The sequence below is a fragment of the Hirundo rustica genome, chromosome 7 (assembly GCF_015227805.2).
Source record: "Hirundo rustica isolate bHirRus1 chromosome 7, bHirRus1.pri.v3, whole genome shotgun sequence".
Lineage (NCBI taxonomy): Eukaryota > Metazoa > Chordata > Aves > Passeriformes > Hirundinidae > Hirundo > Hirundo rustica.
The window spans coordinates 17,965,577-17,977,677 of NC_053456.1; the positions used below are offsets into that span (position 1 = coordinate 17,965,577).

At 42.4% G+C, this 12,101-nt stretch overlaps 1 protein-coding gene across 3 annotated transcripts in view; it reads right to left on the reverse strand.

Annotated features, from left to right (window-relative positions):
* Nucleotides 1–11,379, reverse strand: part of COBLL1 (cordon-bleu WH2 repeat protein like 1) — a 76,651-nt gene extending 65,272 nt beyond the window's left edge. For 2 of the 3 annotated variants that reach the window (XM_040069555.1, XM_040069558.1), the window contains exon 1: nt 11,317–11,376. In XM_040069555.1, coding sequence (XP_039925489.1) covers nt 11,317–11,360 — 44 coding nt within the window. In that variant the 5' untranslated portion in view covers nt 11,361–11,376. Of the gene's footprint in view, nt 1–11,316 lie in introns of all 3 variants that reach the window. The other variant, XM_040069554.1, reaches the window with a different exon arrangement.
* Between the last annotated feature and the right edge of the window lie 722 nt (nt 11,380–12,101).

The following is a 12,101-nucleotide window of genomic DNA, read 5'->3' on the forward strand; positions in this document are numbered from 1 at the left end:
CTATCTATATAAAAGCAAAACAAGACATAAACAAGGGAGCTCTAAAACTCAGCTGCAAATCTATGAACTTTTCCAAAGCTCACCCTCACCCTGCTGAGTAAAACTAAGCGTCAATAACGTAAAGCCCATCAGCCTCCCGCAGGTACCGCATTTTCTCTCTCCCAGTAAGGATGGGTTGGGTTTCATATGCCTCCCAACAGAGCAAACTCATGAGAAGAACTCTGGCTTCATATCAGAGACTGAAATTGTGGCTAGTGGCCATCTCACTGTTCTTTTGACACACATAAAGTGACATTGATCAGAATTTTAGACATTTTTATTGCATGGATATAAAGTCACTAGCATAATGCTGTTAGCTTAAAGCTGAAAGGCTCTTTGGATACAGAAATTCAGAGCTGACACTTCAAAAACATCACAAACTACAATATTCTAAGATGAATACAGACAAAGAAACAGAAGTGTTGTCTAACATTAAGAACAGAAAAAGGAACTACCCCACACTTCCATGATTTGATTACCAGCAACTTATTACTGGCTTCTTCTGACTGAAGAAGAGAACATGAAGTTGCAGCAAACTGAATCCATCAGCTCAACAGCAGCAGCAAACCTGCTCAGTTGAGAATAAGACACACAAACTTCTATCTAGAGAGTCCACAAGGGAGGGAGAGAGGCATGCAACCTCTGTCAATTATTCAATGAATATCAAAATCCAAGCAAAGAAACAAAAAAATAGAGAGAAGAGGAAGAACTAATCTCCACATCTAGTGTCAGATCTTTGAATCAATCAACCTTTGTCACAGACCAAGGGATCAAGTCATTTCTTTCTTGCTGTCACTTAAATATTTAAGTTAAAATATTTGTTACTCAAAGTCACTGGTAATCACAATGGTACACAACAGCGGTACAGCTACGTCAGTTTGAGAATGTGAGTCACATTTTCTGATGGATCTCATTTTAACAAGAGAAGCCAAGTTTTTTAAGTTTAATGAATTCCAACCAGTGCAATGCCAAGTTTAGCTATGCCCTTTTGTCTTTGATAGAGGATCACATGGTCTTTTACAGACAGATGGGAGATCTTTCGACCATGTTGAGCATTTATTCACATGATACTACAAACTGACTCAAGGAAACAGTCAGGGTATGACTGAGATGTGAAATATGATGTGACAGGATGTGGGAAAGACCAATAACTGTAGATACCGTTTTCCAGATCTCATTAGGCTTTTATAATTATTTTTAAATTAAAGTTAAAACATTATAAAGTACTTCTAATCTTGTAGTTTTGTTTTCTTGTAACAGAAGGACTCTGAATACTTATCCATTTTTCCTTACCGAGAGTATGTTGTTGGCAAATTAATTGCGCACTTCTCAATGAAACAGGGTAGAATTTTGCAAGGGCGTTTCTACATTAAAGTTGTTAAAGCTCTTCCAAGTGGCCCTAACAAACATTTTTACAAAATAAACAATTCACTGGACACGTAATTTCCTACTGTCCATCTCCACCATGAGCAGGAAGAGACAGCATCAGCCTGTCAGAGAATACACAGATTTCATTCAGGAAATGTGAAGGAATATCCAGCTGTTCCTCTCTAGTGCGGACAGAATGCAGGACAGCTGCTTCTTATGCAGAGTGGTGACCAACACGACAGAGATCTTTCACCAGGACCACTCAGACAGGGTACCAAGTCATTCCAAAGACTCCATCTATAGGAGCAGTACAGTATAGGATGAAATCTCAGCGTTTATGCTACGTGTCATTATTTCCAAACAGTCTCAGTTCTAACATTCTGGATTAAGTACTGCCAAGCAGTCTTAAAAAAAACCAAAAACATTCCTGTAAACCTGTTAGCTGGCAGGCTTTACATACTATAACTACAAACTCCAGGAAAATTTGGGGCAAGTAAAAGCAGCAAGAAAACCTAACAACCAGAGCCCATAAGAAGTATCTTAAAAAACACTATGAAAAAAACAAACAAACAATTTATTTGAATATTTCTAAAACTGTCATAGTACCACATCCCATTTTTTTTTTTTTTAATAAATCATTGTATACTTTTAAAGTTTCATCCAACATTTACAATTCATTGCATTTCTCTCCTCCTTTATTAATTTAAGATTTATGGATAAGGATGCACTACAGCAGTGTATTTTGGTAGAAAGACTGGAAAGTTTGTAAGAATGTTTGGGCGGTGGAAATATAAGAACAGTCAAAGAAAGATACTTAGAAATCAGACAGAGATTCCAACAGTGCAGACAGTGATGTCAGATCCTTATTACTTTTCCAAAATAAGCCTCTTCAGATTCTCTCTTATACCCCTCACTATTAAGAACCAGCTCTGTAGAAGTGCTTATAAAATGCTTTGGTTTTCCCTATCTTCTATATTTTCACCTTGCTTTTCTACAAAAGTGAACAAGCATCACCCGGTGTATTGAGAATATCTCAACAATACCTAGGATGGGGCAGGGGGGGATTTTGTGGCCTGTACTGCAAAAGAACCATCAAAACAAATCATAAATATTATCTAGATTCCAAAATCCTCTGATCCCTGCATATACCACTTTGCAGAAAAACAGAGCCCTCTCTCTACTGCTACAAAAAAAACCCCTCAATCAACCGTCAGGAAACAAGAGAGAAGCATGAAGAAGCTGAAGGACTAAAGACATATCTGACCCAGTTCCATCAGTTCATTTCTACAACAAATTCCTGATAATCTATCATGCAGATGTCAAGTTATATATATATGTATATAAAATTCTGAGAAAGGACAGCATGAAAAAAATTACCGTTACTGGCCCAACAAAGTCGTAAACTCTGACTTGCTTGAAATAAAGAAAAAAAAAAAAAAAATCCTATTTCATGTCTGTAGCTATCACTGCCTGCCTTAAGACCTCAGCTTCAAGTCCTGCAATGTCCAAGGCATTACTCAACTATAGATAAGGGAGCAGATGAGATCAGCAACTGCAAAGACAGTCAATGACCGCACTTTAAAATGCCACTTAAAAGGGCCTGGGAAACCCTTCTCATCTTCAACAGTGTAGTGAAAAATATTCTCAATGCCCATATAAGTACAAGGGAATCAGATGCATTGAGCTAGGTAAAACAGAATACACCATTCTTAAACACAAAATCATATTTATAAAAAGAAGAATTTATAGTTTTAGAGTGAAGTTGGGGAAGAGGTATTTAGATCCAGGCAGAATGGGATGGGGGGGTGGGGGGAAGGAAAAAAAAATAGGAAAGACCAAGCTGAAGGGCAAGGCTCTTTTTCTAAATCTGAAGATTTAAAAGAATGCACAAAGCCAGAATGCTAAAAGATCCACCCAACTTGCTGGGTTCTTACCCCTTCAGGCAAAAATGAAATATATCTTTCTTTACTAGTAGCTGCAGATTTACAAACATTTAAGACTGAGCAAAAAGGAACTTCCTCCAAGCAGTGAGTACTTTAAAAAGTGAATGAAGTAAATACAGCTCAAGGAGGGTGCCAAGGATGGAATTAGTGAGGCTGATTTGTAATGTGGGTGGAAGGAGAGGATCAAAATTGCAGGCAAGAGGAAGTAAGAAACCATGAATCAGAGACCAGCAGAGGATACAGAAAAGTTTATGTCTGGAGACTTCAGAGGGTAAATGGAAAAAGCAGTAACTCCTCAGAAATAAAAGTTGGGAACCTGGGAACAACTTTCAACATATAATAATACCTGATTTATGAGAAATTAAATATTCTGAATATAAAATTCTTTTTAAAATTAAAAATTTTAAAAATCAAAGCCCAAATTTATGGCATGGGTTGAATTTCAGATTTTACACAAATGCCTGAAAAATATCAGAAATTCCACCTACTAGACCACTGTCATCAACTAGCACACACCTTGTTTGTCTTATTAATTAAAGAAGTAAAAAACCCATTCATCCATGCAAATAATTTCTATGCTCTCAGATTCAGAATGGCTACATTTTAAATTCTGCACAACATTATTTCTTAATGAGAGGGCCAGAATGTTGACATCCCTAGCTACGAGTAAAGGAAGTAGTACTTCATCTTTGTCTCAAAGGGTTACATCCAGTATGATAAGTTGTAAATATTTGTTTTTTCAACTTTGTTACTAACAGATGCTTTGGCTCCTCTTTTTTTTTTAGTAGATCAGAGACAAAGCATTAATTCTGCCACATAAAAAGAGCTTTCAACATTGCTCTCACAAGAACAGTTAAACAATAACCAGCCCAGTAGATTATCCTATACCTGCAATATTATGCCCAGTTGTTCTGTCAGTCTAGTTTGACAGTACAGAAGGCCTGAGCTAAGTTTTACAGAAGACAAGAGCACTACAACGATACTTAAATGGCAAAGGAGTGAATGACCAAAAAACGACAAACCAAACTTGGCACATCATATTCTTGCCTAATGCCCTTCAAATTACTTTGACACATACATACAACAAGTTTCTGAGCGATAGTAACCCTACGCTTACTGATGGTCCCATTTCCTTGAACATTCTTATTTAACTCATCTTAGCAAAGATCCCAGCACATCAAACAGGGAAGAGGGGGGAGAGGAGGAGGCAGGCAAGGAGGAGACACAGATGGACAAAAAACCCAAACAAAACAAGCAAATATTCAAACTGAGTGAAACAAAAAAATATAATTCATTTTGGAGGGAAAAAATAGAAGAAGCAGTTGCTCCGGAAAACTTTGTCAATTGTAAGTCTGTATTAAGGACAGAGATGAAAAGGCTTATGCTCTTCCCACTGAACATTTAAAAATTACTTGTCATGCCCCATGTATAGAAAAGCTTCAGTCTTTGTAAGAAAATCCAGCTGAAGGTCTGACATTAAAGTAAAATAAAACACCAAAAGGGAAAACTAATTCTCAACAGAAAACCAAGGCCCACAAAAACAGAACAAAAAAAAAATTGTTAAATCAATATATCAATAACTCAGGAATATTAGATTGAAAATTGATTTGATTTTAAAGAAAAATACACGTATTTCTAATGCTGTTCTTTCGAGATAGGGCGGTATTTTCCTTGTTGGAGGTTCTCACTTTCTGTTGGAGGAAAATTCAAGCTCACAACATTTCTTGTTTAACACAGAGCAACAGTTTGCATTGTTTGGGAAGTTTGTTTGTCTATTATTAAGATTCTAAACCAAGAAGCTCTATTTCCAGAATAAGAATGAAAATTAAATAAACGTGCAGAAAGTATAGTTAAAACACAGCTAAGAAAGCTTCCAAGGTGTACTTTCTCTTCAGTGAGAACCTCTGTAGAGCTAAAGCCTACAACAAAACCAGTGCTTTCTCACAGAAGAAAGCTTAAGCCCAGCTAAAAATATTCATACACTCTATTTCTTTAACTGAAAATAGTAATCCTGAGAACCATAGACATGGAGCAGAGTTGACATTAATACAAGTTCCCAAGGGAGATATTTCATAGATAGATTAAGGACTCATCCTTTAACCACCAACGGCACTCTGATCATTTACAACTACCAAACAAATGCACATACCCCTTCTGAACTGGATAACCTTGCAGCAAATAAAAACAAATGCAGGAGCTCTAAATTCTGTAAGAATTCCCATGGTATTCCATTTCTGCATAACAAAAAATATTTCTTAAGCCATGAAAAAAATGCAGTTATATCCATCAGTCTATCACATTAAGATTTTAAGTCAGAACACGTCTACTGAAACTCCAGTTAGTAAGTGTTTAAATTTACTTCATAAAGAGCTTCACTTTTAACTGTGGGACCTTACCTCAGGAGAGAATTCAGGTGAAGCATCAAGTTTTTAATTGGTTGCTACAGCTCAGAACAGCAGGGGCGGCTTTCCTCCCTGAGCCCTCCATTGTTGCAAGCTGCACAGTCAGAGTTTCCTCTTCATTGTGCTAAAGCTGGGCACAGCCACAGAACCCTACAGGAATCTAGGAGCCAACATCTCAGCTTCTTGTCATCCTCTAATGCCCTGACATCAGCTCTTTTAGAGCTGTACACAGTGATACAGTGAAGAGCAACTTTCTCAAACTGCAGACAGCTAAGTGAACTTAAGTTCGAGTAGCAGAGCAGCTGCTGGGGAAGCAAGTGAGCCAGGTGAGAAAAAAAGAAAGTGCACAATCAGATCTGGTTTAACGTGCAGGCAGCCATAAAAGAGAGCACCTGGCATTCATTGTATCCACTTCATTAACATAGCAACTCATTACACTAACTTCTTAATTTCTAGGGAAAAAAAAAAAAATATATATATATATATATATATATATATATATATATATATATATATATAGTTGAGCATGCTAACCTTGTTACAACTCCAAGGGCTGGCTGGATAATCTGGCATCTGCTGTTCCCCAGCACACATAAAACTACAACAGCAGCAGCTCAGAACAGCAGTCAGGCTAGAAAAACCAGCAGGCTCCAAAATTTTTTTTCCAAGCTACGGTCAAGATAATCAGAAATAGTACTGCACTTTATGAAGGGAGAGCTATTTAGGTATTGCCAGATTACAGAAGAAACAATTTGTTTGTGACTTTAAAATATTCCTACTCAATTATTTTGCCTGTCAGATGACAGAAGTCCTGTAAAGACCTCCAGTTCCCTCTGGAATCTAAGGTTTTGGTCCCCTACAATGGACTCTTTTCTTCTTCCACCCAACACAGATGGGCCTACTCAAAACAAATAGTAATCTTCAAGTTTATGTAAACACTGTGGTCCCATTTAAAGTACATTAAGAAAAGATCCAGTAACTGCAGAAAGAAAAGAACTTACCCTAAGGTAACACCAAAACCCACCTTCCAGTCTCAAGAGCTTTTTCCCCTTGAATGCTTTTGATACCTCACTATCTAGCTCTCACTTTTATTTTTCACAGGATACCAACACACTTGGACAGAGCTTGGAAATAACTCTGCTGATCTCTATTTGTGTATTACCCTCCTACACATTTTTTCACCCTAGTATCTACATTCCACCCCCTAATGTTTTCTTGATCTCATTCCCACAGCAACACACTCCAACAGGGAACATTACCAGTAACTATTCCATAGGCACCCTGCTATGACTTCAGACTTGACAAAGATTGAGTGAACAGCTTTTAAATACAACATTCAGTTAACGGCCACTATTTCAGTTTGCCTTCCTTAAGGCAGGTACATTAAGAAGAACAGCATAATCACCTCAAGAAGTGTTGTGTACGTTTGGAACTCGCCTGGCAAATTGGCCCCTGGAATGATTAGCATCCAAGTGGCTCCTGATGGGCATCCACCCACAAAGCAGCTAACTCCCTGCTTCAAACATGCAGCAAGCTCTACAGTCCCAGATTCTCAAAATTCTTTCCATTTTGTTATTGCTCATTTACTTGTTCTTCATCAGGGTCATGGGGTGAGAAGAACATGTTAAGTATTATCTTGAAAGTCCTCGGTCTAAGAAACAAAGCATATCTAAGATGGGACTACACGTTAGACCCATAATGGCCTAACCTCTGATCCTAGAGAGCGCTACCACTTAGCACGAGTACAAAAGGTCTTGCACTTAATGATAAACACGTGCACACAATATACAGGGCAATGGAAACAGCTAATTCATTGCAAGAGAAAAATGTAGTTTCACCCTTATGTAAATTTCACCAAACTGAGCAAATTCAGACACACACCCAAGCCCCCACTCCCACTCTGGGCCTGGGGCATAGAATGCTTGGTTTGAAGCTATTGCTACACTTTGCAGTCCCTTCTCACACTCTGCAACAGAAGGACTTTCATTTATGCTTGAACAAACCTGTGGCTATGTTGTGAGCTGACTCAAATGAACACTTGAAAGAGAAGGAAGAGAGCTCAAATCAGTATTCCACACTTGACACCAGACATTTGCCAACACTGTGCCACAGCTGATGCCTCCGTAATGTGACTGAAGCGATTTGATAAAAACTCAGCTACATGCAAGAGAAACGGTAAATCTCTTGGGTTTTCTGAAAACATCTCTTACTTCCCAAGACCGCCCTGGAAATCATGTGAAAAAGACTTTTCTCCTGTTCTCCTTAAATTTTTCAAACACATCCACTATGCCAAGCAACAGTGAATGAGAACCTGAAGACACACACAAGAAATTTCTGGCACTAAGCTAATCAAAGCTATTTGGCCCTGCCCCTTCCCCCACACAAGCAGCTCTATCTTCAGCCCCTGGAGAGTAGCTCCATCTCCTAAGCATGTTTTTGTTACACACAATGAAAACAATAAAAACAAAAGGGGTTTGTTTGGGTAAAGCAGGCCAGAAGCTGTTATTCTGTACTTAAACATATCGCTTTAAATATGGTTTACAGGAACAAGTGAAATAACACAAAATTCTCAGAAACATTACAATGGAATTAAAGGTGGATCTCAACATGAAGGGAGGTATTTCAAAGGACATCAATATTACATTTACTAAAATCCACATTTGCTCTAATATGCTAATGGCATATTAAGCCATAATACAGTCCTTCATGGTAAAATCTTGTGTCAACTACTGACATCTACTGTAACGTAAAACAGCTCCAGCTTTATGGGATTGCTGTCCAGCAACAGCAGGAATATTGTGTTCAGAAGGTAGCATACCAACTACAGCCACTTCTTTTTTTATTTATAAGTATTAAATCGCACTTTTTCCTATCATTTCATAAAGCAAATTCAGCTCTGTGATGAACAGGAGCAGACTTTGGCAACTGGCCTGGTGGGGGCTCTATGCCTTGAGTTCTGCTCACACTCAGGGTAAAATGGATGAGCTATAAAACTGCCTAAACGTCCAGCCAAGTTTCTCCTGCCAGGAGAAGAAACTATGTGTCATGGCCAGCCAGTTAGCGGGCACACCTCCTATTCATCATATTCCAAAATATTTCAGCCAGTTGCTGGGATCACTCTCTAGTCACCATATTATAAACAGAAAAAAAAAAAAAAAAAAAATCCAGCAGAGGGCATTTTTTAAAAAAATCTTTTCTTATTTACCTTGAATGTACAAAGAGAACAACAAGGGCATGTTTCTCACCAAATTCAGACAAATATTTTTATCCACGACCGGTTTTAATAAACAATTTTTCAATAGAAGAGCGTAATCCTGCATGCAAAAATGAAGATATGGCAGGATCCTTTCCCAAAGCTTTCCCCCATAGATCTGATAATAGAATTCTGCATTAAAGAGCCACGAGTGATCAAGTTATATAGGCGTTCCAAGCTTTAACTAACATCAGTGCTCAAAAATTTACAAAACACCTACCTTCTTAGCAGTTAGCATAAACAAACTTCCTCAGCTGTTAAGAGTTACCAGCAATTACTCCACAGAACTTCAAACAGTGATTTAAGAACACATTGGCTGGTAAACAGTTTTCAGCTGCAGATTAACAACACTTTCAACCTGGCTAGACAAGCTAAGAAGAGCTGTACATTACATCATTTGGTAATACATTTAAAGACAAATGCCATTTCAACTGAAATTCTTCCCAAATTGCACAAATTTTCCTATCATCTCAGAGAGGGAACAGTAACTGCATACTATTCAAAAATGCATCTGTGGACCATTTTCAGTAAAACTGGGAGTTGTCTTCTTTTCTGCTATATCCACACTTTTTTCCTCAAATACAGCGTTTCATGAGCAAATGAGACCATCTTAAGGAAACAGCTAAGACTGTCAATAAAGAACTTTTGTAACAAGAAAGGTGTGGCAACTTGATTTTCTAAGTACGAAATTATATGCGAACAGCTGATAAAAGGCCTGAAAATCTCTCTGCAGGGCTAATGCAATGAGCACTACTTGTGCTACATGTTTCTCGAAACTGAGAAGTGGATGCTGGCAGATGCTTGAAGTCACATAAAAGGATCTTAGACATCAAGCAGCAGCCAAAATTCACTATACCAAACGGCTTTATGGCAGGCAACAGGCCTAGAGGAACTGTCAGAACAGCCAAAGTTTTAATTCTGTCTTTTTGCTTGTTTTTATGTTCCTGCTCACAAGTAAGACCAAAGACTTTCAAGACATATTGGTTTTGCCACTCCCTAACATGGAAAATAACACTATTATCCTACACTCAGTCTTTCCAACTCTGTTTAAGTACACAGTGTCTCAAAAATGCAGTAATTATACCTTCTACATTGATTAACAATATTAATTTCTCAACAGCTACATATAAATGTGGAACGGTGACAAAGCCTTAAGTGAATAAATACCCCTCCCTTTATGAGTCTTCCATATTCACTACAGCCGTGACTTCAAACTGATTTGCTTACTGCTGTAAATACTACAGTTGCCGTCATCTGCACCTGTTTATCCTGTAGCCACTTGGTCAGCAATCCAAATAACACATTTTTTCAAACAGTATGGAAACTTCAGAAAAATGTTCATGTTAAAAAATACACCCACCATGTATTCTGTCCATTCTATTTATACATAACTTCAGCAGTCTGACCAGTGTTCTTCGAACGTACCTGATTAGTTAAGGAAAAATCTTCCTCCTGTTCTATAACTTGGGGAGTTTTACTTAGGATTTTAAAAAGATACTCTTTAACGTTAAATTCTCTGCTATAAGCAAAATAAAAACAGAGGGGCCTAACACGTAGAAAGAAACAAGCCAGCCCTTTTACTACTCCAAACAGATGCTGCTTGTTTGTTTTCTCTTCCCCAGCGCCGGCAGTTCCCAGAGCACCGAGGAGGGCGCAGCTCTTCCAAACCGCCGCCGCTCTCACCCAGAGAGCTGGAAGTTGACCCCGCTCACCTAAGGATGCTCCGACCGGCAAGCGCTGACCTGCAAGGATTTGCCAGAGGCGCCGATCCCGGCAGTGCCGCGCACCCGGCAGGTCCCGGCAGCGGCACCGGGACGGCAACGCCAGCGGGCGGGTTTCGGCTCGTCCCTGCCGGAGTCGCCCACGGCGCGGGGCCGGCGCTGCAGCCGCTGCTCGGTCGGGCACGGCCGAGGAGGGCGGCGGCCGACGGGCCGGTCCCGCAGCCCCGGCCAGGAGAACCGGCCGAGGTGCCGTCGAGGCGGCGCGGCCGCTCCCGCAGCCGTTTAACGGCGGCACCGCTCCATCTGCCCGCGGTCCCGCCCGGGGCTTCCGCCTCCCCCCGGCGCAGGAGCCCCGGGAAGGGCACAGGGAGCGCGCCCGCCCCCGGCGCTGGGGAGCCGCCTCTCGCCGCTGGCTGCCTGCCGAGCGCCGCACCTCACCGCCGGACGCGCGGCACCGGCCTCCCCGACCCGAGCTGCCCCCTCGCTCTCACCTCACCTCACCCAGCCCCGGCACGACCCCGGCTCCCGCCGGCCGTCCCTCCGGAGCCGCGGGCGGCCGCGCTCCCGCCCGCGCCCTGAGCTGCGCTTACCCGGAGGGTGGCGGGGCGGCCGCCGGCCGAGCGCGGCCGTCCATGCCGGCGGCCAAGGGAGCGCAGGGCGGGCGCAAGCCGGGGACCCGCCCGCACGGCCCGGCTCCCCGCCTCACCTGCTTGGGGCGGGCTGAGGAGGGCGGCCCCGCTCCGCAGCCCCCGGCGCCGCCTCGCCTCCGAGCCCGGGCATTCCCCGCTGTTTGCGGGGCGGACGCTGGGCGCCTGCCCGGGGCGGCGGCTGAGGTCGCGGGCTGCGCCAGGCTCCTGCCGCTCGCGGAACCACACCTTGGGCGTAGAGGAAAAAAAACACAGAAGCAAGAGAAAGGGAAAAAAAAAAAAAAAAAAGGCAAAACCGAACTTCTCGGCGAGAAACTTGAAACACGGAACCTTCCCCGCTGCGGCTCGCACGGAGACACAGAGACTCCCTGTTCCCATCCCAGCGCCTCCCTCCCTCCCGCCCCCACACACCCGGCTGTCCCTCCAGCTGCGGCCGGAGTGGGGACTCCGCTCGGCCCCGGCCGCGGGCTGTCAGCGGCCAGCGGGGGCAGGGCCGCTCCTCTGGGTTGGAATTTTCCTCTCCCCGAGGGAAGCGTCCCGGCGGCCGCCTCGGGCTCAGCCCTTTCCCATTCCAGCCACCAGGGCGCGAGGCGAAATCCCACAGGTGGGGAGAGCCAGGCGCGGAGCCCGGGGCCGGGATGCGGTCGAACCCCGCGGTGGGGTCCGGCATGCTCATGCAAACTGTTGTGCCCGGGCATCGGGGCCGGGCCGCCCTGTGCCCGCTGCCC